This window comes from Podarcis raffonei, chromosome 1 (assembly GCF_027172205.1).
Source record: "Podarcis raffonei isolate rPodRaf1 chromosome 1, rPodRaf1.pri, whole genome shotgun sequence".
NCBI lineage: Eukaryota > Metazoa > Chordata > Lepidosauria > Squamata > Lacertidae > Podarcis > Podarcis raffonei.
This window is the reverse complement of record NC_070602.1, coordinates 10,634,550-10,661,835: the sequence shown is the minus strand read 5'-3', so window position 1 is coordinate 10,661,835 and position 27,286 is coordinate 10,634,550. Positions and strand designations below refer to the sequence as shown.

The following is a 27,286-nucleotide window of genomic DNA, read 5'->3' as shown; positions in this document are numbered from 1 at the left end:
GGGAGCCGGCGTACAGCTTCCGAGTCATGTGGCCAGCATGACTAAGCCACTTTCTGGCGAACCAGAGCAGCTCACGGAAACACCGTTTACCTTCCCGCCAGAGCGGTACCTATTTATCTACTTGCACTTTGAGGTGCTTTCGAACTGCTAGGTTGGCAGGAGCAGGGACCAAGCAACGGAAGCTCACCCCGTTGCGGGGATTCGAACCGCTGACCTTCTGATTGGCAAGTCCTAGGCTCTGTGGTTTAACCCACAGCACCACCCGCGTCCCTTAGATCTTAGACATAGGCGAAGGAAGAAAAAAAGAGGGGGGGGGGGAAGGAGAAAGTATCAACCTGGCTGGCAACTCTGGTCCTCATTTCATCTAAATTGCTGGTTCTCGGCATTGCCCCCGCAGGATCCTCAGCACCACCTCCTAAAACTGGGTAACTCTGCTTCAGCTCATCCAGCTCCTTAGATTTAACTGCAAGCTGGTTTTCCAGCGCCTGGGAAAAAGGAAACAGAAGAGTATGAGAATTCTTCTCTGTGCATAATTCATCTTTCAGGACAAGATACCAGCTCTAATTCTTAACAATCAATGCTAGGAAATCTGTTCCGACTGTGGCAAACAGAGGGCTTAAAAACAAACAAAACAAAAGCAAAGCAGACAACAACAACAAAAATAAACCCCAAAAGCAAATCACAAATTGGGGAGGCTGTTTAGTTTTGGAACCCTTTGATTGTGGACAACCCAGGGACCCTTTGTGGTGTTATGGTCATAGTCCTGGACTAGGACCTGGCAGACCAGGGTTCAAATTCTTGCTTAGCCTGGCAACTAACTGACTGGACTTGGGCCAGTCACTGTCTCTCGGCCTAACCTACCTCACAGGGTTGCTGAGAGGATAAAACGGGGAGGAGACTATCCCATGTTTTATCGTGTTTTTAATATTCTTTTGGGAGCTGTCCAGAGTGCCTGGGGAAACCCAGCCAGATTTTTTTTTGGGGGGGGGGGAGGGTATAAATAATAAAAGATGATGATGATGATGATGATGATGATGTATGCCACCTTGAGCTTCTTGGAGGAAAGGTGGGATAGAATTTTGGGGAGGGGGAATTTCTCCTACTATACACATTTTAACACGCAGTTTTCGCTACAGTAAGCAATTTTCTAGGCCCATCTGCGAGAAAGAAAACTCTGGCCCTAAACCTCCGCTGGAGAAGAAAAGGCTAGGGAGTAAACCCTACACATATCCAGACTGGAGTCCCTAAGGCACTTTGTACACCTCCTTCCAGCAACTCCTGCAGCCAAGCTGGTGCCAAATGTATTGCTCGGTTTTCCTTTGGACCACATCAGTGAGTCTTGTTGTCTGGGCAGCCCAAGACCTCCATAAGCACTGCCCAGGCTTGTACCCTGGGATGGCAAGGCTAAAGAAGTTTCCGTAGGAAATGTGGAAAGCACAGCAGCATTTGATCGGGGGAGGGGTTGGCATTTTGATATCCTTTGCCCTCCCTATCATCAGCATGTAAAGGTAAAGGGACCCCTGACCATTAGGTCCAGTCGTGGCCGACTCTGGGGTTGCGGCACTCATCTCGCTTTATTGGCTGAGGGAGCCGGCGTACAGCTTCCGAGTCATGTGTTCATGACCTTCCCGCCGGAGTGGTACCTATTTATCTACTTGCACTTTGACGTGCTTTCGAACTGCTAGGTTGGCAGGAGCAGGGACTGAGCAAAGGGAGCTCACCTCGTTGCGGGGATTCGAACCGCCGACCTTCTGATTGGCAAGTCCTAGGCTCTGGTTTAACCCACAGCACCACCTGCGTCCCTATCATCAGTATAAATCATGCAAATAAACACATGTTGCTCATTTTGAATATATGATACAAGGCATAGGGTTAGTGTAAAATGTAGTGGCTATTAGATTATTCATTTATCTTCCTGCAAAGTTTATACAAGTGCTTGAGAATTAAAAATCAGTTCCCCCCATTTCCCTTGTTTTTTTTAATTATTATTATAAAGAGTTGTCTTCTAGGATGTGGAAACATTCTTCCTGGCTTTATTTAACTTTTCCCTTCCCCTTCCTCTCTCCCGTAGTGAGTGTACCTGCTCACTAAGAGAGTTCCAATCTGTCCTTTTATTTATTCACCACGCTTCTTGCTGGCAGGTTGGAATGAATCCCTCTTGTACCTCAGCTTGGGGGGGGGGACGCGAAAAGGCGCCAGAGCGCTTTAGTAAAAAACACACACACTGCGGGGAATAAATAGCAAAAACTACCCACTATTTTGCAACGGGAGATAAAAGGGGTAACCATGGCAACAACACAAAAACAAAAGGCTTACCTAGGAGGGAAGGAATATCATTGCAAACGTGGCTTACCCTTATTGTCTGGGAAATAATAAGGGCTTATTTGGCTGACCAGTCCAAAATGTGCTCTTGGAGCATTTTAGCCCTTGCAGACAAATCCTCTAGACCTCAGTTAAGGAGGCATAAGTTTGAGCTGGACCCTTCTAGTCCAGCATCCTGTTCTCAGAGTAGTCAACCCGATGCGTATGGGAAACCCACAAGGAGGACCAGAGCACAAGATCGGCTTGTTGGCATTCAGAAGCATTGCTTCCTGCGGCTGCGTAGCCATCATGGTTCGCCTTACCTCTCTCGCCCTGACCTAGCCACTGTGATCCACGCGACAGTCACCTCCAGCCTTGATTATTGTAACTCACTCTATGTGGGGCTGCTCTTGAGACTGACACAGAAACTCCAGCGGGTGCAGAATGCTGCGGCGAGACTCCTTACAGGGTCCTCACTGTGAGATCACATTCACCCGGTGCTATACCAGCTGCACTGGCTACCAGTGGAGTACAGGGTCAGGTTCAAGGTGCTGGTTTTGACCTTTAAAGCCCTATACGGCCTAGGACCCTCGTACCTACGGGACTGCCTCTCCTGGTATGTCCCACGGAGGACCTTACGGTCTTCAAAAGAAAGCATTTGGAGGTCCCAGGCCACAGGGAGGTTAGGCTGGCCTCAACCAGAGCCAGGGCTTTTTCGGCCATGGCCCCAATCTGGTGGAACGCTCTGTCACAAGAGACTAGGGCCCTGCGGGACTTGACATCTTTCCGCAGGGCCCGCAAGACAGAACTGTTCCACCAGGCCTTTGGCTGAGGCACAGTCTGACCCCCTCCTTCGGTAATCCTCACAGAACTCTAGCCCAATGGTTGACATAAATTTGATTTTGAATTGATTTTAGAATGCTCTGTTACTTTTATTGTTGTTAGCCACTCTGAGCCTGGCTTCGGCTGGGGAGGGCGGGATATAAATAATAATAATAATAATAATAATAATAATAATAATAATAATAATTAGAAGCCATTTCCCTAATCCTCTTTAAAAGCCATCCAAGTTGGCGGCCATCACTGCCTCCTCTGGGAGCAAGTTCCATAGCTCAACTATGCGCTGCATGAAGAAGGATTTTCTTTTATCTGTCTTGAACTTTCCAACTTTCAGTTTCATTGGATACCCGTGAGTGGTAAGAGAGTTCCATCAAGTGAAGTTACAGGAAACCAGGCAGAGGGCCTTCTTAGTGGTGGCGCCCGCCCTGTGGAACACCCTCCCATCAGATGTCAAGGAAATAAACACTTTCTGACTTTTAGAAGGCATCAGAAGGTGGCCCTGTTTAGGGATGTTTTTAATGTTTGAATGTTTTATTGTGTTTTTAATATTCTGTTGGGAGCCACCCAGAGTGGTATTATTATAAATTATTATTCCTCATTTTTTCTCTAAAGTAAAAAATCCAGCAACCCGTCTTCGTGATTCTTATTACTTATCATTCAACAGCAACAAGAATATTGATTTACAAGCCATCTTTCTGAACCAAGTCCACCCAGTGCGGATCGGAATAGGAACACAGAAATCTGAGCTTGCACCCCCACCCAGTCATGAAACTCATTGTCCTTGGGCTAGTCACTATGATCTCTGCCTAACCTACCTCACAGGGCTGTTGTGAAAATAGCATGGGCAGGGGAGAGGAAGAACCATATACACTGCCCTGAGCAGTCTGGAAGGAAAGTGGGATTTTTTAGGGTCAGATGCAGTAAATCATGTGAATCTGGAATTCCCAAATGCAATAACGAGAACAAACGTTTAACCTTGCAGTCTTGCGCCGTGTCCTGGGCAAGAATGGAACTTGCTGGCTTCCCTGCTTGCTTGAGTCTTCTGCTTTGTGCTTCTAGCCAGCTGCCCAGGGACTGGGCTCTGCTCTCCTTTTCACCTGCGGATTCCAAAATGTGCTCCAGCTCCTTTATCTGCAAAGATTCCAGCGTGGAAATTTAAGGATGATTTGATTCATAGAGGGCAGAAAGGCATCTGGGGTTTTGCCTAAGCGTCTCCTCTCTGCTGATGGAAGGCACTTTGGCAGGGTGGATAAAAATCAATGATTAAAAATAAATAAATCAATAAATCAGATTTTAAAATTTAGATTGGATTTTTAAATAAAATGCTTTTGGAGGAAAAATCTTTCTAAACATATTTCTATTTAAGTAACATTATAGTCCAAAGGCTATTCAACAGGAAAAAAGAATTTGTTTTAAGTTTTTCATGTGTGCTAAAACTCAGTCTACGGATTTTGTGTTTGTTTAACCACATCAGTTAACAAACATGGATGCATATGCTATAATGTTATTGTTTTAGTTAAATAAATTGTTTAAGTTTGTTATTAAGGAAATGATTATTTTTCTCCTTCCAATAAAGTACAGCAGAAAAGTTGTCCAAATACAGACCCTTCACTTATTAATCCTCACAATAATTTCATCATTATCTATTTCTAAGAGTATCACCAAATCAGTAATTTTTTATACAACTGTAAAAACTACTCTGAAAATTTATTATTCCAAAAATGAAACCTTCATCTGGTTGTAAATATGAAGATTATACCACCTTGAATGAGTCTTTTTGTAAAAATAAAAAAAAGGATTTAAATCAAGTCTTACCGACCAGTGATTTAAATCAATTTGATTTAAATCAAATCCACCCTGCACTTTGGTTCAGTGGAGGCTTCTGCGATGGTGTGGAGAGGACGGCAACTCCCTCATCTCAACCATTCCGGCTCCCCCCCTCCCAATCCAGTAGCTGGAACACCTTGGGAAGAAGCAGGGGACCTGACAGGTGGAAAATCACCTTCCTCTATCAGCGATTCTCAACCTGTGGGTCCCCAGATGTTGTTGGACTACAACTCCCATCATCCCTAGCTAGCAAGGCCAGAGCTCAGGGATGATGGGAGTTGTAGTCCAACAACATCTGAGGACCCACAGGTTGAGAAAGGCTGCTGGAAGAAGCCTGCGCTGGATCTAAGTGTCACTGGAGAGACACTGTTGGACATAAGACTTTTAAAACACCCTCTTTGGGAAACCGCCAAAGATTATCTACAGGTTTTGCATCCCACATTCCCACAACACACGTGGGGATCGTTCCTCACAAGGGATGCACTAAATTGAATGCAGGAAGCTGGACATTTTGGAACCTTCCAAATGCTCAGATATCGCTTGTTGCATAGATTGGCCTGGTGAAACTGCAGCCAGAGGTCCTAAACCTTTAATAGCTATGCAGTTAAAGGCTTTTCAAATTCAGGTGCACCCATGTCCAGCTAAGTTATTTGGTACCTGAGGCAGAAAACCCCACAAGCACCTTTCCCCCATCCTGACAGTAAAATACAAATAGTAAAGGTAAAGGGACCCCTGATCATTAGGTCCAGTCGTGGCCGACTCTGGGGTTGCGGCGCTCATCTCACTTTATTGGCCGAGGGAGCCGGCGTACAGCTTCCGGGTCATGTGGCCAGCATGACTAAGCCGCTTCTGGCGAACCGGAGCAGCACACGGAAACACTGTTTACCTTCCCACTGGAGCGGTACCTATTTATCTACTTGCACTTTGACGTGCTTTCGAACAGCTAGGTTGGCAGGAGCAGGGACCGAGCAACAGGGATTCGAACTGCCGACCTTCTGATCGGCAAGCCCTAGGCTCTGTGGTTTAACCCACAGCGCCACCCACGTCCCGACCAAAATACAAATAGGAGCACATTAAATAAACTATTTCCTGCCCTTTCAGCACACCCCAAAATCTGCTCCCTGAGGCAGCTATTTGACTGCCTAATGAAAGGGCTGGCCCTGCCTCACAGTGTTTCAGGGGGCTGCACTGGAGAGGAAGTTGTGTTAGACTTCTCCTTGCGCCACTCTGGATCCACAGGACTCGTTCTCTGTGCAAAAGAACTGCAAAGGGCAAACAAACCTTTCCGCTCAGAGAGCCTCTCAACCGGTGCCACCGCAGATTCATTTCACCAAGACGCTCTGCAAACACCGTCCTCTCGTAACGCTTGTTCTTGACGTCGCATGTTGTCATCTGCAGCAGCGACTGGTTAACATAATCTACTACCCCCTGTTTGAAGTTCATTTCCATCTCGTACTCCTAGAAAAGTAAATACAACCCTGTTAGGAAAAGAAAAGAAAAGAGCATTTCCCACGCAGAAAACGCCATCACCGCTTACTTTTATGGCATTTGAAATGGTGTTAAGGCATAGAACTATGACCTATAATCTCAGTGAATGTTTGTCCTTTGCTAACGCTTAAAAAGTGTGGGCTTGTAGGTTAATGCACTTGCTAGCTCGCTAATCCATCTGGGCAAAGATGGCATTTTCTTCTTGGCTTTCATATGCATGAGAATCTATCTTACTGCGCACTTAATGTGCATTTAGGGCTGCTCTGCTATGATGGAATGTTACTGCTACCAAGTGCAGTCACAGGTGGCGGACAGTTGAAGAGCCTCGTATGGCATTGTGAAGTAAGTGGGGTGGGAGTTTGGAGACCCATTACAAAAGCATTTCTGGGCAAAAAGTGGCACAGTACCAGATGGAAGAGCTGCAGCTTAGTGGCAGAGCATGCGCTCTGAATGCAGAAGGTCCCAGGTTCAATCCCTGGCATCTCCAGGCAGAGGTGGCGATTTGAAAAAAGGAGAAAGCAGGAAGATGCCACAAGTGGAAGAAAGCAAGGCATCCTTGTGCAGTGGCCTTTATTTGTAAAATGCAAGGTACCCTTCACCCCAGGGGTTCAGCAAAGCTGTGCTCATGACAGGGCTCAGAAAGTCAGACCCCAATTAACGTATTTTTCGCTCTATAAGACACACCTTTTCCCTCCTAAAAAGTAAGGGGAAATGTCTGTGCGTCTTATGGAGCGAATGGAGGCTGCGCAGCTTTCGCTGAAGCCAGCAGAGCAAGAGGGAGAGCTGCGCAGCGCCTCTTGTTGTGATGCCTTCACAGCGATGCACGATGAGGGACGGAAGGGAGCGCTTATGAAGCCCCTTCCATCACTCATCCTGCTTCGCTGGGAAGCCAGCAGACCAAGAAGGTTCAGCAGAGCAGTGCAGCACCTGTTCAGCAAAGTAGGAGGAGGAAAGGAAGGGAGCCCTTACAGAGCCCCTTCCTTTCCTTCTCCCGCTTCACTGAAGAGTGTCACTTCGTCTCATCTGCCTCCTCCAATCCCCCCAGCAGGGACAACGCTGCTAGGCGACCAGCAGATCCAGCTTCCCCAAAGGGGCGGACGGACCAGCGGCTCCTTAGCCTGATCCTCCCTCCTCCTTCCTCTTCAGCAACATTTGATTCAGAATATTTTTTTTCTTGTTTTCCTCCTCTAAAAACTAGTTGTGTTCTCCCTGGTAGACACCTGTCAGACAATATGAGAAATGTAATTAACATCTTGGAAAAGTTACAAGTGAATATTAATACAAAAGCGGTTTTGATATTTGTAGACGCAGAGAAAGCCTTTGACAATATTTCTTGGGTTTTTATGAAGAGAAATCTGCAGGGGATGGGGGTTGGACAAAATTTTGAAAATGGTATGGGTGCGATTTACTCTGAACAAAAGGCTAAACTGATAGTTAATAACATAGTGACAGAAGAATTTAAAATTGAGAAAGGGACACGACAAGGCTGCCCAATTTCCCCACTGCTCTTTATTTCGGTCCTGGAGGTTTTGCTAAATATGATAAGAAGGGACCAGCTGATTCAGGGTGTCCAGGTCGGAGCAAAACAATATAAACTTAAAGCCTTTGTAGATGATCTTGTATTGACATTACAAGAGCCAGTACCTAGTACTAAAAGGGCTTTAGAATTAATCCAGGAGTTTGGTCATGTAGCAGGTTTTAAGTTAAACAAGTTAAAAACTAAGGTTTTGGAGAAAAACTTGACACCAATGGAGAGAGAGAGGTTTCAGAAAGAGACAGATCTGACATTAGTAAAAAAGGTAAAATACTTGGGGGTGAATATGACTGCTAAAAATGCAAATTTATTTAAAGATAATTATGAGAAATGCTGGTCAGAAGTGAAGAAGGATTTAGAGATTTGGTCGAATTTGAAGCTTTCCTTGCTGGGTCGGATTGCTGTTATTAAGATGAATGTATTGCCGAGAATGTTGTTTTTGTTTCAATCATTACAAATCATTGACAAGATGGATTGTTTCAAGAGGTGGCAAAGAGATATTTCTAGATTTGTCTGGCAGGGCAAAAAGCCCAGAATAAAATTTAAGATACTTACTGATACTAAAGACAGAGGGGGGTTTGCCCTGCCGGACTTAAAACCTTATTATGAATCAGCAGCTTTTTGCTGGTTGAAGGAATGGCTACTTCTTGAGAACACTGACATCTTAGATCTTGAAGGTTATGATAATGTATTTGGATGGCATGCATATCTGTGGTATGGCAAGGTTAAAGCGCATAAAGCATTCAAAAACCATATTGTCAGGAAAGCACTATTTAATGTCTGGACAAGATGTAAAGATTTTTTGGAGAACAAAACCCCAAGGTGGTTATCACCTATGGAAGCGAAAGCTATGAAAAAACTTAACATGGAGGCAAAATGGCCAAAGTATTGTGAAATTTTGGAACAGGAAGGTGACAAGCTGAAATTGCAGAGTTATGAGAAGCTGGTTACATTATTTTCAAATAAGAGAGGTTTATAATCAAGATAAAAAAATTGGTTTTCAGGTGGAAAAATCAAAGCTGGAAACAGAATTGTTGGAACCCAATGCTAAGATATTGTCAAGAATGTTGTGATGGGATGGTGAGCTGCTTGTGCGTAAAATCCTAGTCCCTCAGAGTTTGGCTAAGTCCACAAACCTCTGTCTGTGACGGAGCTCCTTAAGCATGGCTCCATCAGTCGCTCGTTGAATCGGACAGTGGGCGTTTACGGAACTTCTTCCAGCATAAAAGCTCCTTAACGGAAACGCGTCTTCTGGACTCTCGGCGTGACAGTTTCCGGCGAGGAGTGGGTGTCCCTATAGGAGGTCCTGAAACCTCCCCACTGTTCTCGCTTGAAGTGTCTCTGAGCCCTCCCTCCGACTCACTTTCCCTTGGAACTCCGCTTCTCCCCCTGCTGGTTCCCTCCTCAGCTGAATGGTCTCTCTCACCCTCCGTGAGCCCTTTCACCTCCTGCGTCTCAGATGGCAGTTCCCTGACAAATGTATAATTTGCTGTTGAAATGGAGTACTGAGGAAGAAACGGTAAAATCTGCTATGATTAAATGGGCACAAGATATTGGTCATAATATTTTGTTTGCCGACTGGGAGCAGTTGTGGACCACTGGGATTAAATTTACGGCATGTAATGCCTTAAGAGAGAATATTATGAAAATGATGTATAGGTGGTACATGACCCCAGTCAAGCTTGCAAAAATATACCATTTGCCCGATAATAAATGTTGGAAATGTAAAGAGATTGAAGGTACATTCTTTCACCTTTGGTGGACGTGCCCGAGGATTAAGGCTTTCTGGGAGATGATTTATAATGAAATGAAAAAGGTATTTAAGTATACTTTCGTGAAGAAACCAGAGGCCTTTCTCCTGGGCATAGTCGGCCAATTGGTGCCAAAGAAAGATAGAACTTTTTTTATGTACACTACAGCAGCAGCAAGAATACTCATTGCAAAGTATTGGAAGACACAAGAATTACCCACCTTGGAAGAATGGCAGATGCAAGTAATCGACTATATGGAAATGGCTGAGATGACTGGCAGAATCCGAGACCAGGGAGAAGAGTTGGTGGAAGAAGATTGGAGGAAATTTAAAACTTATTTACAGAAGTATTGTAAAATGTATGAATGCTGATGACATTGAATTAAAATGAAGGGGTTCTAGTAATAAGAGATAAAAATTTGAAATTTGGGAGGTAAAATAAATAAGGATAAAGTAGTAGGATACGAATTTGCTGAACTAATTGTTAAAAAGGGATATTAAAAAAGGGAGGCGTGAGGAAGTCAGGAAAATAAGTTAATTGAAGATGAATAATTGGAAAAGAGTGATCTGTGTTTTTTCTTATTTTACTTTTTGAGTGTTGATTGTCTTTTTTTTGTTTTCTTGTTAAATGTTTGTATTTTATGTATCGTGAAAGTTTGTATTGTGTTTTATATTTTCTTTGTGTTTTTATTGTTCTATTTTTCTATTGTTAAACTTAATAAAATATTATTTAAAAAATAAAAAATAAAAACTAGTTGTATCTTATGGTCGGGCGCGTCTTATAGAGTGAAAAATACGGTATAGGGTGACTGGAAGAGGCCACACCAGGCAGATGCGATTCCCGATTTGGATTCTTCTATTCTTTTCTGGCAAAGTGAATCAGCTTCTAGGACTCTCATACTTCTAGTGCCCTACTCACCTTGTACTTCTTAAGAAGGCCTTTCACTTGGCATGTGGGACTCTGAGCATTCACAGTAGCTTCAGATCTTCTTTCTTGCTCCATCTGGTTCATCCGGTCCATTAATTCTGCGATTGCCTCATGAGACGGCAGCTTTGCCATCTGAAGCTGGTCAGAAATGATGCAATAACAAAACAGACATACTTAATACCCCATCCATCTGGCCCAGTCACTCTGGGTCTCTCTCGCTCTTTCTGTTTACAAGGAGGGGCTATGGATTCTTAAACTGTAGAAGTTCCCTTAACCAAAACCCAGACAAAACTAAATGGATTAGTTTGAGAGATAAGGTCTACTGCTAATGGGAACTGGGCGTGGATAGAGGCAATGCATTCACGAACAGACTGAGGGAGGGAAGGATTGAGTCCTTTAATTAGCCGTTTCCTGACTGTATGTTTCAGTAGGGGCCCCCACAAGACAAAATGCTCCCCCCCTGCAAACAAGCAAAAAATGAATTCCAGGCACATAGAAACCCAGCATTTCAGGGAGAAGGACTGTAGCCTAGCCTTCTCCCAAATATGTGCAGTTTTCTATGTGCAGGGATCAGGATGCAGGCATGGCCTTTCAGATTGCCTAGCAACATTCTCAATGAACAATCCCTAAGGCTCACACATTTTGAAGCAGGAACAAACTTTTTTAAAAATGCATGAGTTGGCAAGCGGGGACCACGTATAGGAAGAGCGTGTACATTTTTAACTTTTAGGACAAGATTATTACTGCAAGTCAAAGCTGAAGGAGAGACATTGGGCTCTTTGCAGTACATTATTTCAGTGGGACTTCAGCACACATGCCTCCCTCTTGTTTTGATGGACTGCATCCTTGAGTTATATATAAATGCTTGCAATCAGTGACACATACAGAAGGTTAAGGAGGCTGCAATAACAGTTTAACACCTGGATTTTGCTTTGGTAAGAAGGCACTGAATGCAAGAATGATTGGGCCACATAATTCGGCACTTTGCAATGAATACCCACAGCAGCCTATCGAGGTAGTTCAGGCCTGGAGGTTTTGGGATACTGATTTGCTTTTTTACCTGGAGAAGCTTCTCCTGGATGCTTGGCAACTGAGCGATCAGGTCAGCCCATCTCTGGTCATACGTCGTCAAAGCTGACCGTAGCAGTGCTGCATCGGATTGCTTAAGAAGCAAGAGCTGATTGCCAGTGCTTACGACTGATGACTTCAAGGAAGATTTATCATCAACCTCTGTAGAAAATGCCTAGGAGTACAATTTCACATGGGCATGACTTTCAATGAAAGAAAATAAATTTACTGTGGGAAGGGGAAGAATAGCTACGTTGGCTGCATTGCATCATGGAGCCAGTTTTAACTGAGAAAAGTTATTCTCTCTTTTTCAGGCAAAACACTACCATAAACGGAGAATGACCACGACGTAGTTCACAGTGACAGTACCAATTACACAAACCAATCCCTGCTCGGCCATTTCTCTTGCTAGGTGACCTTTAGCCTGGCACCCTCTCTCTGTTTGGCCTACCATGTAGGGCAGATGTACAGATAAAATGGGGAAACCAGATGTGTCGTTGTGTAGAGTCTGAATGGAACTTGACTGATACACAGAACTCAGAATCATCCAATGAGCTCGAGCTGTGGTTTGCTCCTCCCTTAACACCAAGCAAGCAAGACAAGACATCTTCAACTAATCACAGTTCCCTGTTGCACGTGAACAGGGAAACTATGGTTAGCAGCCTTGGGACAAATCAAATGCGTCATTGTGTAGAGTCTGCCAGTTCCCTGGTATTTCTTTCCAGCTCTTTGAGCCAAGAGCATCAGCCCTTACTTCCTCCCCCTGGGCCGTTGATCAGATGGCCATTGGAATGTGGGAATGGACTTGCTCCTGGCTTCCCTGAGCTTTTCAGCTGCATCCCTGCTTTACTGACTTCCTTCATGAACGGAGGTGCCAGGGATCTGTTGCCCCACACATCACCCAATGTAAGCTACCCTGACCCTGGAGGGACAGTAGAAAACAAACTTGACTGATACACAGAACTCAGAATCATCCAATGAGGTCAAGCTGTGGTTTGCTCCTCCCTTCACACCAAGCAAGCAAGACAAGACGTCTTCAACTAATCACAGTTACCTGTTGCGTGTGAACTGGGAAACTACAGTTAGCAGCCTTGGGACAAGCCAGGATATGAAGTCAACTAGGAGGTTTCATATCTTGGCTTGTTCTGAAATCATGTAAGATGCAATGGGAAATGACTTTCTGGCATATTTGCTTGCTCGCATGAAGAGAGGAGAGAAGCAGATGCACATAGGGGTCTTAGTCTCATTCATATTTTGGCTTATTAGGCTGATACATGATTGTCTGAACGTGGCCACTGAATGGCAGGGAAAAGAAAATGTTGATTTTTTGAAGATGGCTTCAAAAAACAAGCATTAGATTAATTCCTAGATGAAATGCCAATTAAGTGTCGGAAACAAACAATAAGCAAAGTACCGTATTTTTCTGTGTATAAGACTAGGTTATTCCCCTAAAAAATAATGTCCAAAATTAGGGGGTGTCTTATACATGGGGGCGACTTATAGACGGAAAAATACAGTACATATCCTTCAGGGGTAGGTTAGCCGCTACTTGAAGATAATGAGCATAGAATTATATGGAACTTTGGCTTGATTCAGCATGGCAACTTCTGTGTTTTTAACAGTGCAAACAAATCTACGCATATCAATTCAGCTGTAAGCCACAAAGACACTGTTTCACTTACAATAAAGTCGCGTATACTGTTTCTGACAGTGTTCAAGTCCTGGGAGGCATTGAGTGACTGCTCCTTCCAGTCACGAATGCGCTGCTGAGCAGACCCCAGCCAGATTTCCAGCTCCTTTGAATCCCTGTTGTAGCTGCGAAAACAAAGCAAAGCTGGGATAATTCAGACTGAAATTCCCAGGTGTCAGAAAAGGTTATTTATGCATGCAACAACTGTGGCCCGTGTTTCGTCAGGTCAAAAATGGAAAATGAGTGAGGTCCCAACCAAAGAAGATTGGCAACTTAAGTTGACAGAATATGCACAACTTGTAGACTTAACCTATACGTTAAGGGAAGAAGAAGAACATACATTTAAAGAAGACTGGAAAACATTTATTGAATATATGGAAAATAATTGTGTACAGCTGAAAACGCTGGCAGCATTAAGATAAATTCAACAGTGTAAATAAGTTTTGATGGATGTAATAATGGAAAACTGAATGGTATCGTTTTTGTAAAATATGCAGGGATATAAGATATGCAAAATGAACCATGGAAGGAGAAGAAGGGAAGTCATTGATATCTTAAGTAGGTAAAGTATTTATCTGAAATGGTAAAACAGAAAATTTAACAAAAATCATATAAAAAAGAAAAGAAAACAAACAAACCAATTAGAATAAATGAAAGACCATCGCAGTCTCCACGTCACAGGTGGTGAAGATGGAATAAAAGCATTAGGGGAAATGTTAATATAAACGTCCTCTACGCAGTCACATTGAGCTATTGCTTGCTGCTGCAACGACTGCTCTGCAGCAGCCGTGATGGAAATGCCCCTCTCTCAAACAGCAACAAAGACAAAGTAGAACCAGGTGTTTTTGTCCCTATGGAATGGGTTATTCCTTCAGCTGGGCAGTCTTCTTTATGGCAGGTGAAGCCTGTGGGTGAGAATGATGTAAAATGCCCACTTCCCAAGTTTTTAGGGCTTACTGTGACCGTAAAATACTAGGCTGAGGAACGTAGGAAAGTATCGCACCTACCTGGACAAGAGTTTGAGCAACGTTTCAAGTCTCTGTAGCTCATGGGCAACTCTTTTGGAAAGAGAGGTCCACTGGTCCTCCAGCTTCTCAATCTGGACCTGCAATTCAGGACAGTTCACGAGTCCCATCAGGTTCTTCCCTTCCTTCACTACCTGACAATACCCGGCCTGCTCTCCTTCCATTTTCATTTTGATTTGCTAAGAAAGAGCACAAAGATAACACAGAGTTATAAGAAGAGGCAGGGTGACAGGCTGTTGGCTTTAGTTTCAGGCATGCCATTCGTTTTGGTAAGGAGTAACAGCATAATAATAATAATAATAATAATAATAATAATAATAATAATACTACACTGGGCGGCTTCCAACAAAGATTTAAAATACATTAAAATATCACACATTAAAACTTTTAGTTTTCCACCAAAAACCTTCAGGGAATTGATACACCAAAGTTTTGACTGCAGCAAATTGATAGCATGGATATCAATTATATTTATCACCCCAATTGCTGGCTTCTGTGTTAATGAAGGGAAGAGCATGGTAGCTGGGTGGTAGAATCATAGAATCATAGAATCATAGAATCATAGAGTTGGAAGAGACCACAAGGGCCATCGAGTCCAACCCCCTGCCAAGCAGGAAACACCATCAGAGCACTCCTGACATATGGTTGTCAAGCCTCTGCTTAAAGACCTCCAAAGAAGGAGACTCCACCACACTCCTTGGCAGCAAATTCCACTGTCGAACAGCTCTTACTGTCAGGAAGTTCTTCCTAATGTTTAGGTGGAATCTTCTTTCTTGTAGTTTGGATCCATTGCTCCGTGTCCGCTTCTCTGGAGCAGCAGAAAACAACCTTTCTCCCTCCTCTATGTGACATCCTTTTATATATTTGAACATGGCTATCATATCACCCCTTAACCTCCTCTTCTCCAGGCTAAACATGCCCAGCTCCCTTAGCCGTTCCTCATAAGGCATCGTTTCCAGGCCTTTGACCATTTTGGTTGCCCTCCTCTGGACACGTTCCAGTTTGTCAATGTCCTTCTTGAACTGTGGTGCCCAGAACTGGACACAGTACTCCAGGTGAGGTCTGACCAGAGCAGAATACAGTGGCACTATTACTTCCCTTGATCTAGATGCTATACTCCTATTGATGCAGCCCAGAATTGCATTGGCTTTTTTAGCTGCCGCGTCACACTGTTGGCTCATGTCAAGTTTGTGGTCAACCAAGACCCTAGATCCTTTTCACATGTAGTGCTCTCAAGCCAGGTGTCACCCATCTTGTATTTGTGCCTCTCATTTTTTTTGCCCAAGTGCAATACTTTACATTTCTCCCTGTTAAAATTCATCTTGTTTGTTTTGGCCCAGTTCTCTAATCTGTCAAGGTCGTTTTGAAGTGTGTTCCTGTCCTCTGGGGTGTTAGCCACCCCTCCCAGTTTGGTGTCATCTGCAAATTTGATCAGGATGCCCTTGAGTCCATCATCCAAGTCGTTGATAAAGATGTTGAATAAGACCGGGCCCAAGACAGAACCCTGTGGCACCCCACTAGTCACTCTTCTCCAGGATGAAGAGGAACCATTGATGAGCACCCTTTGGGTTCGGTCAGTCAGCCAGTTACAAATCCACTGAGTGGTAGCATAGTCAAGACCGCATTTTACCAGCTTCTTTACAAGAATATCATGGGGCACCTTGTCAAATGCCTTGCTGAAATCAAGGTAGGCTACATCCACTGCGTTCCCTTCATCTACCAGGCTTGTAATTCTGTCAAAAAACGAGATCAGGTTAGTCTGACATGACTTATTTTTCAGAAATCCATGCTGACTATTGGTGATCACAGCATTCCTTTCCAGGTGCTCACAGACTGTTTGCTTAATGATCTGCTCCAGAATCTTCCCTGGTATTGATGTCAGACTGACTGGGCGGTAATTATTTGGGTCCTCTCTTTTCCCCTTTTTGAAAATAGGGACAACATTTGCCCTCCTCCAGTCTGCCGGGACTTCGCCTGTTCTCCAGGAATTCTCAAAGATGACTGCCAGTGGTTCTGAAATCACATCTGCCAGTTCTTTTAATACTCTTGGATGCAGTTCATCTGGCCCTGGAGACTTGAATACATCTAGACTAGCCAAGTATTCTTGTACTATCTCCTTAGTTATTCTGGGCTGTGTTTCCTCTGCTGAATCATTTGCTCCAAATTCTTCAGGTCGGGCATTGTTTTCTTTATCGGAGAAGACTGAGGCAAAGAAGGCATTGAGGAGTTCAGCCCTTTCTGTGTCCCCTGTTTGCATTTCACCATCTTCTCCTCTGAGTGACCCCACTGTTTCTTTGTTCTTCCTTTTGCTACGAACATATCCATAAAAGCCTTTTTTGTTGCTTTTAACCTCTCTAGCAAGCCTGAGTTCATTCTGTGCTTTAGCTTTTCTGACTTTGTGTCTACACGTGCTGGCTATTTGTTTGAATTCCTCTTTGGTGGTTTCCCCCCTTTTCCATTTTTTGTACACATCCTTTTTAAATCTTAACTCAGTTAAAAGTTCTTTAGATAGCCACCCTGGCTTCTTTAGGCACCTTCCATGTTTCCGTCTCATTGGTATTGCCTGAAGTTGTGCTTTTACTATCTCCCTCTTAACAAACTCCCAGCCATCATGAACTCCCTTTCCTTTTAGTATTACTGTCCATGGGATCTCACCCAGCACTTCCCTAAGTTTTATGAAGTCGGCTTTCTTAAAGTCGAGAAATTGAGTCCTAGTATGCTTGGCTGCTCCTTTCCGCTGTATAGTAAACTTCAGAAGAGCATGATCACTCGCGCCTAATGATCCTTCCACTTCTACCCCACTAACCAGGTCATCAACATTGGTTAGGACCAGATCTAAAATGGCTGTTCCTCTTGTAGCTTCTCCCACTTTCTGGACAATGAAGTTGTCTGCAAGGCCAGTGAGGAATCTGTTTGACCTGGTAGAGCTTGCAGAAGATCCCAGGTTTGATCCCTGGCAACTCCAGGTTAGGACTGGGAATCTCTCCCTGGGTAACTTTGGAGGGCTGCTGCCAGTCAGTAGCTTGCAACATGCAGCCTTCCGGAGGTCGTTGGACTGCAATGCCCATAACTCCCTGACAATTGGCCCCATCGGCTGAGGAAGATGGGAGTTGTAGTCCAACAACATCCAGAGGGCAGCACTACCCCAGAGGAGACAAAACTGAGATAGATGAATGAATGGTCTGATTCTGTACAGGGTAGCTTCCAATGTTCCTAAGAAGAGGGGCTTTGATTCCTTCCTGTATCACCCAGCCCTCTGTGGTTCCTCTTGTTCAAACCATTAGAGTTGATTAATGGCTCATTTCCCCCTATTTTACCCAGAGCCTTTTCTTTGCATTGCCCACCTGCTTAATTTTCCTGGAAAAGGTTCTGAATGCCCCTCCTGCTGTCCAGCAGCTGGCGCCTTCTTCATTCCAGCTTCCTGCTGGACATCTGGAAACTGAACCTCCCTGGAAGTATGGGGCCAACCGCAGCTGGGTCCCCACAAAGCCCCACCATTTTCTCACGCACCGCCAAATCCTAATCTCCCGGTATGCCCCACGGAGGACCTTAAGGTCCATAAATAGCAACACCCTAGAGGTCCCGGGCCCTAAGGAAGTTAGATTAGCTTCAACCAGAGCCAGGGCCTTTTCAACACTGGAACACTCTGCCTCATGAGACCAGGGCCCTGCGGGATCTGATTCCTTTCCGCAGGGCCTGTAAGACAGAGTTGTTCTGCCTGGCCTTTGGCTTGGAGCCAATTTGATTCCCTCCCCCTCTTTCTTTTTCCTTTCTCCTCCTGTGATGAGGCTGCATTTTAATATTTTAATGTTTCAATATTTTAATGTTGTATTTTAATCTTGTTTTTAAGTTGTATTCATTCAACTTGTTTTTATTATTGCTTGTTAGCCGCCTTGGCTAGGGAGGGCGGGGTATAAATAAAAATTATTATTATTATTATTATTATTATTGAGCCTCTGCCTTAGGGCACTGCTATAATCCCAAGGGCTAGAAGGTCACATGGGCTGATGGGTCAGGGGAGGGGCCACGTGGTTGTGGGCATGGCCAGAGCTGTGGGCGGGCAGTGCTTGGACTGGTGGCAAGTGGAACTGTTCACACGTTTATTCATTCACACATGCACAGTGGGGGGGGGGTCCCTTCTCGGCACACACCCTCTGCCACCCAGTTCACCAAACGTGGTTTACATGGGGAGAAAGGTGTGCGAGCTTCGAAGAGTGCAGACCTGGCAGGGAGGCAGCAAAAGTGGAAGTGGGAATGTGGCAGCTGCATGGGCCACGCCAAAGGCCTCCAGAGGTTGCCCAAAATTTGACAGCGTGTTTCAGTCCATTGATGACAACAGGCACAAGGTGGGTTACAAGATTCAGGGGGGGGACAGGCAAGTACCTGAAGAAGCTGAGTCCTTTCCATCAGCCTTTCTTCTGTCTCTTCCACCAAACCCACAGAAGGCACAGAGGAGGACAACGCCTCAAGTTTTTGGCAGAAAGACCCATAGCCGTCATCAAACGCTATCCAGTCCTAAGGGAGGAAATGCATTTTTAGCAAAACACGTTATATTTAGGTGTTTCCTAATACCATTGTGTAAGAACCATGTCTACCACAGACGTATTTCTTTTTAAAATATTTTTTATTGGTTTTTACATTTATTTTCTTTGCATAGCATCATAACAACCTTTTCCCAAAAATAAAACATTTGGCTCCATGAGCCTGTGTCAGCTTCGCCTTTGAGCCAGTGCCAACGACTGGGCTCAACCTCTTCAGCCCCGACTGGGCCAGGCAAGCTGGAAAAGCACTCTCAGAGACCTTCCACTGCGGGGAGCAGGTCTAAGTGCTGTGGACTCACATCTCAGAGCTGTGAGCACCAAACTCAGTTCCAAAAGTCAGCGGAGCACAGCAGAGTATGAACCTATGCTACCACTCAGTGGATTTGTAACTGGCTGACCAAACCCAAAGGGTGCTCATCAATGGTTCCTCTTCATCCTGGAGAAGAGTGACTAGTGGGGTGCCACAGGGTTCTGTCTTGGGCCCGGTCTTATTCAACATCTTTATCAACGACTTGGATGATGGACTCAAGGGCATCCTGATCAAATTTGCAGATGACACCAAACTGGAAGGGGTGGCTAACACCCCAGAGGACAGGATCACACTTCAAAACGACCTTGACAGATTAGAGAACTGGGCCAAAACAAACAAGATGAACTTTAACAGGGAGAAATGTAAAGTATTGCACTTGGGCAAAAAAAATGAGAGGCACAAATACAAGATGGGGGACACCTGGCTTGAGAGCACTACATGTGAAAAGGATCTAGGAGTCTTGGTTGACCACAAATTTGACATGAGCCAACAGTGTGACGCGGCAGCTAAAAAAGCCAATGCAATTCTGGGCTGCATCAATAGGAGTATAGCATCTAGATCAAGGGAAGTAATAGTGCCACTGTATTCTGCTCTGGTCAGACCTCACCTGGAGTACTGTGTCCAGTTCTGGGCACCACAGTTCAAGAAGGACACTGACAAACTGGAACGTGTCCAGAGGAGGGCAACCAAAATGGTCAAAGGCCTGGAAACGATGCCTTATGAGGAACGGCTAAGGGAGCTGGGCATGTTTAGCCTGGAGAAGAGGAGGTTAAGGGGTGATATGATAGCCATGTTCAAATATATAAAAGGATGTCATATAGAGGAGGGAGAAAGGTTGTTTTCTGCTGCTCCAGAGAAGCGGACACGGAGCAATGGATCCAAACTACAAGAAAGAAGATTCCACCTAAACATTAGGAAGAACTTCCTGACAGTAAGAGCTGTTCGACAGTGGAATTTGCTGCCAAGGAGTGTGGTGGAGTCTCCTTCTTTGGAGGTCTTTAAGCAGAGGCTTGACAACCATATGTCAGGAGTGCTCTGATGGTGTTTCCTGCTTGGCAGGGGGTTGGACTCGATGGCCCTTGTGGTCTCTTCCAACTCTATGATTCTATGAATTACATCCCCGGGCTGTAACTCATTGTATCAGAAACATGGAGATGATTCTATGAACCACACCAACAACAGCTCTGAAGTAGAACTTCTTTTATTCTCTACAGCTACTGCGTAAACTAAAGACTAATCGGAGACGCTGGACTGCATGAGTGTTACAGCTGCTTGAGCAGTCACCTTATCTATATACAGATAACACTCAGACTCCCACAGGCTGGAGCGGAAGAAGCAATGAGCAAAATCCGCCCCCTCCTTTCTGAAACATTGTCAGCAGATTCTTGCAATGGGAGGGGCGAAACATCCTCAGCCTGTGCCTTCCCTCCTCCCTGACTAATGGTTTTCAAACTTATTGCATTTTCCTGTACAGTGGTACCTCGCAAGACGAATGCCTCGCAAGACGAAAGGGTTTTTTGTTTTTTGAGCTGCTTCGCAAGACGATTTTCCCTATGAGCTTGCTTCTCAAGACGGAAGCGTCTTGCAAGTTTGTTTCCTTTTTCTTAACACCATTAATACAGTTGCGACTTGACTTCGAGGAGCCTTTTTTGAGGTTTTTAAAGACTTTGGTGATTTTTGAAGCTTTTCCAAAACTTTCCCGACACCGTGCTTCGCAAGACGAAAAAAATTGCAAGACGACAAAACTCGCGGAACGAATTAATTTCGTCTTGCGAGGCACCACTGTATTTCTTATTCCTGCTAAATCTTATCTGGAGAAGAGGAGGTTAAGGGGTGATATGATAGCCATGTTCAAATATATAAAAGGATGTCATATATATATGGACTTCCGGGTTAGCGCCATCGGCGAATGGCGGAGTTCCTCCGATAGGAGGAACGGGCTCCTTGGAAATTGGGGCTTCCCGCCGCAGCGAAGGCGGGGGCCCGTTAGAAATCCCAGGCGGAGGAAGCCTGGGACCGTGGGGTTCGGCAGAGCACCAAGAGCGCCTCCCCTACTCACGAGGAAACCCATTTTTGGGGCTCCGGAGTGAAGTGGGGTGAGCAGCGCGGTGCATCGAACCGATCGCTATTTCCATGGAGGGAAGCCGCGCAGCCATCGCCGGAGAGCGCTGACTTTTCCTGATGACATTTGGACTCTAAATCAAGTACCTGTGAGTAAAAATGGAGAATTGGATTAAGAACTTACAAATTTTATGAATTAGGCACGAAGCGGGAAGGTGTAAACAGGAAGTCCGCCTCCCGTTTTTGTATACGAATTGAAGCAAAGACCTTGCAACCTAATAGATTAAAAAGTCTTTTTAAAGTTGGAATTTTCCTGCACCCATAATCAACAAAACCCTCCTTGGAAGCAGGAAAAGGGGGGGGGGGAATTTGACTGTTTAATCCTGCAGGAAGTGAGAGAAGGAATATAAGTTTCTACCGTTCCAAACCTGGGGACGGGGTATCGGGACAGAATCTGACTTCAACGCCACCTTCTGCTTTTTTGCTTTAAAGAAACAAAGTATTTGAAACTGAAGGGACTTTGAAATTGAAAGTAACTTTCCTGAAAAATGGATACAAATAGAAACTGTGTCCCCTAGAGGGAGCCTGCCAGTTTGCGGTCCCAGCTTACATACGTGAGGCATTGGACTGTGGGAACAGCCGTCTGACCTTGTTTTTGAACAAGAATGTTTTGGCAGGAAGGTTTGGTGTCTGCCCTTGACAGGACTAATGCTCTCCTTGAGCAGCTGTCTAGGAAAATGAGCCTGATGAATGAAAAATTGGACTTTATGAGTACTGTGGTCAGTGAATATGACTTAACAGGGAACAAGGATAAAGAAGTTACACAGCGACCAACTCAGGAATCCGGCTTGACAAAGCAAGTTCAAGGGCAGATGGAGAAGGAAGAGGCAGCAGTTATTCCTTATACAACACAAATGGTAAGACCCAAAGTTCTGCAGGAACAAAAGCTATTGCCTTGCATGATGGAATTTGGAGAGTGCTGGGAAGCATTTGAAGTTAAGGAAGTTTTCTACTCTAGTGGGACTCTGAAACAGGTGATCAACTACTTGGACAAATACTTTTTGGACTATAAAGATAACGATTGGGAGTGGAACTGGGGGGAAGGAGACAATCAGATGAAGAAAAATGGAAATCATTACTGGATGGAACCCTCCAGAGACCCACTCCCCCAGAAACTAACAATAGTCAAAGAACTGCGTAAGTACAAACAGGAACAAAAAAATCTGCAGAAGGGGCATAGAAGAGACTTAAGAGCCTCGGACATCAGAACACCAGATTGATGGACTAAGTAATGGACAGAAAGGACTGATACGACCCGAAACCAGGAAGAAGGGACGTTGGATGAAAATTAGAAATTGTTTATGTTAATTTTGGAATCAATGTAATATTATTGAAATTTGAGGGATTTGCCGGAAAGGAACTAAATTGGCTTTAGTAGAAATGTTCTTAAGGAAAAATGCATGAATATGTTGTGTTTTTGAAATTTTAAGATTTTTAACATAAGACAAGGTTAAATGGAGTAAGGTAAATTGAATAATAGATTATTTTAAAAGAGGGGAAAGGTATGTTGTTTAATAAATAAGTTAGAGTGTGATGATTAACTATTTAAATTAAAATTGAGAAATATGGGAAGAATTTGCTGAAATAACGAACTAAACTAGAATACAAAAAGGGAGGTGTGAGGAGGTTCAAGAACTAAGCAAATGAAAAACTGTAATTGGAGATTTGTATTTTTTCTTTTTATTTTATTTTCTATTTTTTCTTTTTTGGGCTAGGGTCGGGGTTCTTTTATGTATTGATGAAATTTTGAATAAATATTATTTTTTAAAAAAATAAATAAATCTTATCCTTATATAATTCCTTGCTTAACTACAACAAGTAATAAAGTTATCCTTACAAAGCTTCCTGTAGCCCAACTAGCGATGTTAATTGTTTACAGTTGTCTTTCAAATATAAAATAAATTTGTTCCAATCTTTCTGGAAAGCCTAGCCCTGCTGGTTCCGGATTTTCCCCATCAGTTTCGCCAAATCTGCATAGTCCATTAATTTCATCTGCCACTCTTCTTGGTAAATCTTCTTGCTTCCATCTTTGGGCTAATAACATTCTTGCCGCAGTTGTCGCATATAAAAACAACGTTTTATCCTGCTTATGTATAATTCTCCACCAACTATACCTAATAGGAAAGCTTCTGGTTTTTTTTAAAAAATGTATATTTCAACATTTTTTAAAGCTCATTATATATCATTTCCCAGAAAGCTCTCACCTCTTTACATGACCACCACATATGATAAAAGGTACAGACGTATTTCTACTCCATAAGCCCCTTACCTGTAACAGTCTTTCCAAATAGGCTCCGTGCTGGACTGCTTGCTGTTCCAAACATTGGTATTCCTCTACCAGCTGACTCCATTCTTTCCCTCTCTCATGTAATCCTGAAGGTGCCATCTTTTCGGAACACAACTGCACCAGCTGCCTGTGGGCCTTGTTGCAGAAAAAGCTCTGGATTTAAAAAGGAAAGCCACACTGAGGATAAACCAATGAATTCACATTTTAAAGAAACAAAAAACTGTTTCCTTATAGGAGACTTTTCTCCCTTCTTGTTGCTGGTGCTGAAGGAGCAGACGGATAATCAGGCAGGAGGGAGGGGATTTGGAAGATGAGGGTTAGCTGGGCAGTGGGAGGACGTTTGGGCGTTTGCAGGGGATGCTGACGGGGGATTGGGTCCCGTTGTGCTCTCTCAATTTTGAAAAGAAGAAAGCTTTGTTTGATTAAATGTATTACAAATTAGTGGGGATGGGTGATCTGGCCACCACTAATTAAACAAAAAAAAATAGAGCCACATATTTTTTGCGAGCCTCAGATCCACTGATCACGCAGAGCAAACATTGAGCAAAGATAAGGAATCACTGGCTTAGTAATGCAAGCCCACAAATGTAAATGTTTGGACGCTGTCTCCCACCAAGTCAGACTATTGGCCTATCTTGCGCAGTCTTGTCTACAGCAGGGATGGGGAGCCTGCAGCCCTCCAATACATTTTTGGATTCCAGTTTCCATCAGCCCCAGCCAGCACGACCAGTGGTCAAGGATGGCAGGCACTGCGTTCCAACAATATCTGGTGGGCAGCAGATCCTTCCTCCGTGGTTTGCAATGACTGGCAGCAGTTCTCCAGGTTTCAGGCAAGAGACTATCCCAGCCCTACCTATAGACTGAACATGGGACCTGTGACAGGGCCTTTTCAGTGGTGGCTCCCTGGTTGTGAAATGCTCTCCTTAGTGAAGTGTGCCTGTCTGTCATCATTATCACCTTCCAGGAAGAATCTAAAAACATTCCTGTTTACCCAAGTGTTTGGGTTCCCGGCAACCTCCAGATCACTGGATCGAAGAATGTTTTAATTGTAATTTATTTTAAAAGGTTCTCAACTGTAACTACTTCTAGATGGGGTTTTTTAACTGTAATTGTTTCAGAATGTTTTAAATCTGCTTTAAAACAAAGCTTTTGCTTTGTTTTTAAATTTTATATTGGTTTGGCCTCCCTGGGATCCTTGGGGAGGAAGGGTGACATATAAATTTAATAAAATAAACAAACAAGATGCTCAGTCATTGAGCTGCAGGCTTTCCCCCTATTTGATCAATATGGAGAACCATTTTCACCTTAATGCCTCATACAAAGCTGTATTTCCATCTGCAATGAATCCTCCTTCCTGCCCACCTGCACCACTTTCTACTTTGAAGAGGTAAAATTGCCGCCTCTTTCGTCTGATCGGAAGAAGATGTGACTAACTGCTTCTCTTAACATTCAAAACAGCCAAGGAGGAATCGTTTCATGTTTGTGCCATCTTTCTCCTGGGCAGTTTGTAAACATTAATCTTCATTAGCGGCGCTGTATTTTACGTCTGGCAAAGTAATTACAGCAACGGCTGGATTTCTCTGATTATCCATATTGCAATAGGCACAGACAGACCCCACCCCACAAAATACCTTTGCTCATTTGTGATGACAATTATGTTAAGAGCTGAAAGTGGGAAATAAACATGAAATGCAGCTAAGCTCTCCTTTATTCTTGGTTGACCACAAACTTGACATGAGCCAACAGTGTGACGCGGCAGCTAAAAAAGCCAATGCAATTCTGGGCTGCATCAATAGGAGTATAGCATCTAGATCAAGGGAAGTAATAGTGCCACTGTATTCTGCTCTGGTCAGACCTCACCTGGAGTACTGTGTCCAGTTCTGGGCGCCACAGTTCAAGAAGGACACTGACAAACTGGAATGTGTCCAGAGGAGGGCAACCAAAATGGTCAAAGGCCTGGAAACGATGCCTTATGAGGAACGGCTAAGGGAGCTGGGCATGTTTAGCCTGGAGAAGAGGAGGCTAAGGGGTGATATGATAGCCATGTTCAAATATATAAAAGGATGTCATATAGAGGAGGGAGAAAGGTTGTTTTCTGCTGCTCCAGAGAAGCGGACACGAAGCAATGGATCCAAACTACAAGAAAGAAGATTCCACCTAAACATTAGGAAGAACTTCCTGACAGTAAGAGCTGTTCGACAGTGGAATTTGCTGCCAAGGAGTGTGGTGGAGTCTCCTTCTTTGGAGGTCTTTAAGCAGAGGCTTGACAACCATATGTCAGGAGTGCTCTGATGGTGTTTCCTGCTTGGCAGGGGGTTGGACTCGATGGCCCTTGTGGTCTCTTCCAACTCTATGATTCTATGATTCTATTTTACTGCTCTGTGGGAAGTGCTTCATGTAGTCTTATACATTTCGTTTCACATACTGCTTTCTCCCATCACAGGGACGGGAGTGAGATTAGATTCAGTTCGCTTTTCACAGCCAAATGTATCAAATACACACTTTCAGAAGAGACTTGAGAACCACAACGCAGCCATCCTTCGAGATTTGCCCTCATCCGAATTTCACAACCAAACAATGTTTACAAAAATGAATGTATTTGGGGTAAACGTGCATAAAAACGACTATATCAGGGGAAAATAGCATTGCAACAGGATAAAATGCTTACAAAAATGTGTGACTCCACTATTGAGAATTCTAATGTTTAATTTTGCAAACCACTGAAGAGGTTTGTTTGCAATCAGGTGGTATATCAATTTTGCTAAATAAAAATACAAAAATTCACACAAAAATGCATAATGATTTTCATAAGGATTCAAAAAACAACAACTTGCAAACTGCTGCAGAAATGTGGAGAACTGAATTTAAGAGTGGGAAAATCAGAAACGGAGAGGAAAAAACCTGACGGATCCTTCAATCCCTACTTCCAAAGAACTCAGGGTGGAATACATCAGAAGTCCCAGGCAATCTCCCATCTCTAATACTTTGCTTCAGATTTTTGTTTGCTACTGATCTCAAGGAGTAATAGGAATCCATCAATATTATCTGGAAATGGAGAGGGGGGGAATCACAGGACCTCAAGTTATTTGAGCAGAAAGCCAGTACCTTGTGGTTTTGTAGATGAATCTGTAAAGTAGTTCGACTGGTAGCTTTTAGCTTAATCTCTTGAGCAACTTTCTCTCGCCCAAGATCTGAGAGCTCAGCTAATCCCTGCAGCAAAGCTTCATATTGTTGCTCGCTAATAAATGGAGAGGTCAGCTCCTTCTGTCTGTCTTGCAGGATCTCCCAAAGGTCATCTAACACATCCTGGAATTGAAACAAGTTCTAATTAATGTGTTTCTTTCGGTTGTTTGCGTTGAAACTATCTGACTAGCAACCAGAGCTTAGCCCAGTAGATATAATACAGTGGTACCTCTGGATACAAACAGGATCTGTTCCGGAGCCCCATTCCGGAACACGTTTCGTTACTTCCAGGTCACCGCAGAGCGCAACCCGAAAGCGCTCAACCTGAAGCAACTTCAACCCAAGGTATGACTGCAGTCTACAATCTTTTGTTGATCAGACTGATCAAGCCAA

The 27,286-nt window shown here is 44.0% G+C and overlaps 1 protein-coding gene across 1 annotated transcript in view; it reads right to left on the bottom strand.

The window, feature by feature from the left end:
- The window catches only part of SYNE2 (spectrin repeat containing nuclear envelope protein 2), a 235,192-nt gene that overhangs the window by 62,230 nt on the left and 145,676 nt on the right, over positions 1-27,286 (bottom strand). The window contains exons 73-82 of the mRNA XM_053407665.1: positions 26,816-27,016; positions 23,693-23,863; positions 18,835-18,966; positions 14,434-14,630; positions 13,419-13,551; positions 11,729-11,911; positions 10,660-10,806; positions 6,250-6,426; positions 4,117-4,272; positions 336-485 (exon numbers count right to left, since the gene is read on the bottom strand). Coding sequence (XP_053263640.1) covers positions 336-485; positions 4,117-4,272; positions 6,250-6,426; positions 10,660-10,806; positions 11,729-11,911; positions 13,419-13,551; positions 14,434-14,630; positions 18,835-18,966; positions 23,693-23,863; positions 26,816-27,016 — 1,647 coding nt within the window. The remainder of the gene's footprint in view (positions 1-335; positions 486-4,116; positions 4,273-6,249; positions 6,427-10,659; positions 10,807-11,728; positions 11,912-13,418; positions 13,552-14,433; positions 14,631-18,834; positions 18,967-23,692; positions 23,864-26,815; positions 27,017-27,286) is intronic.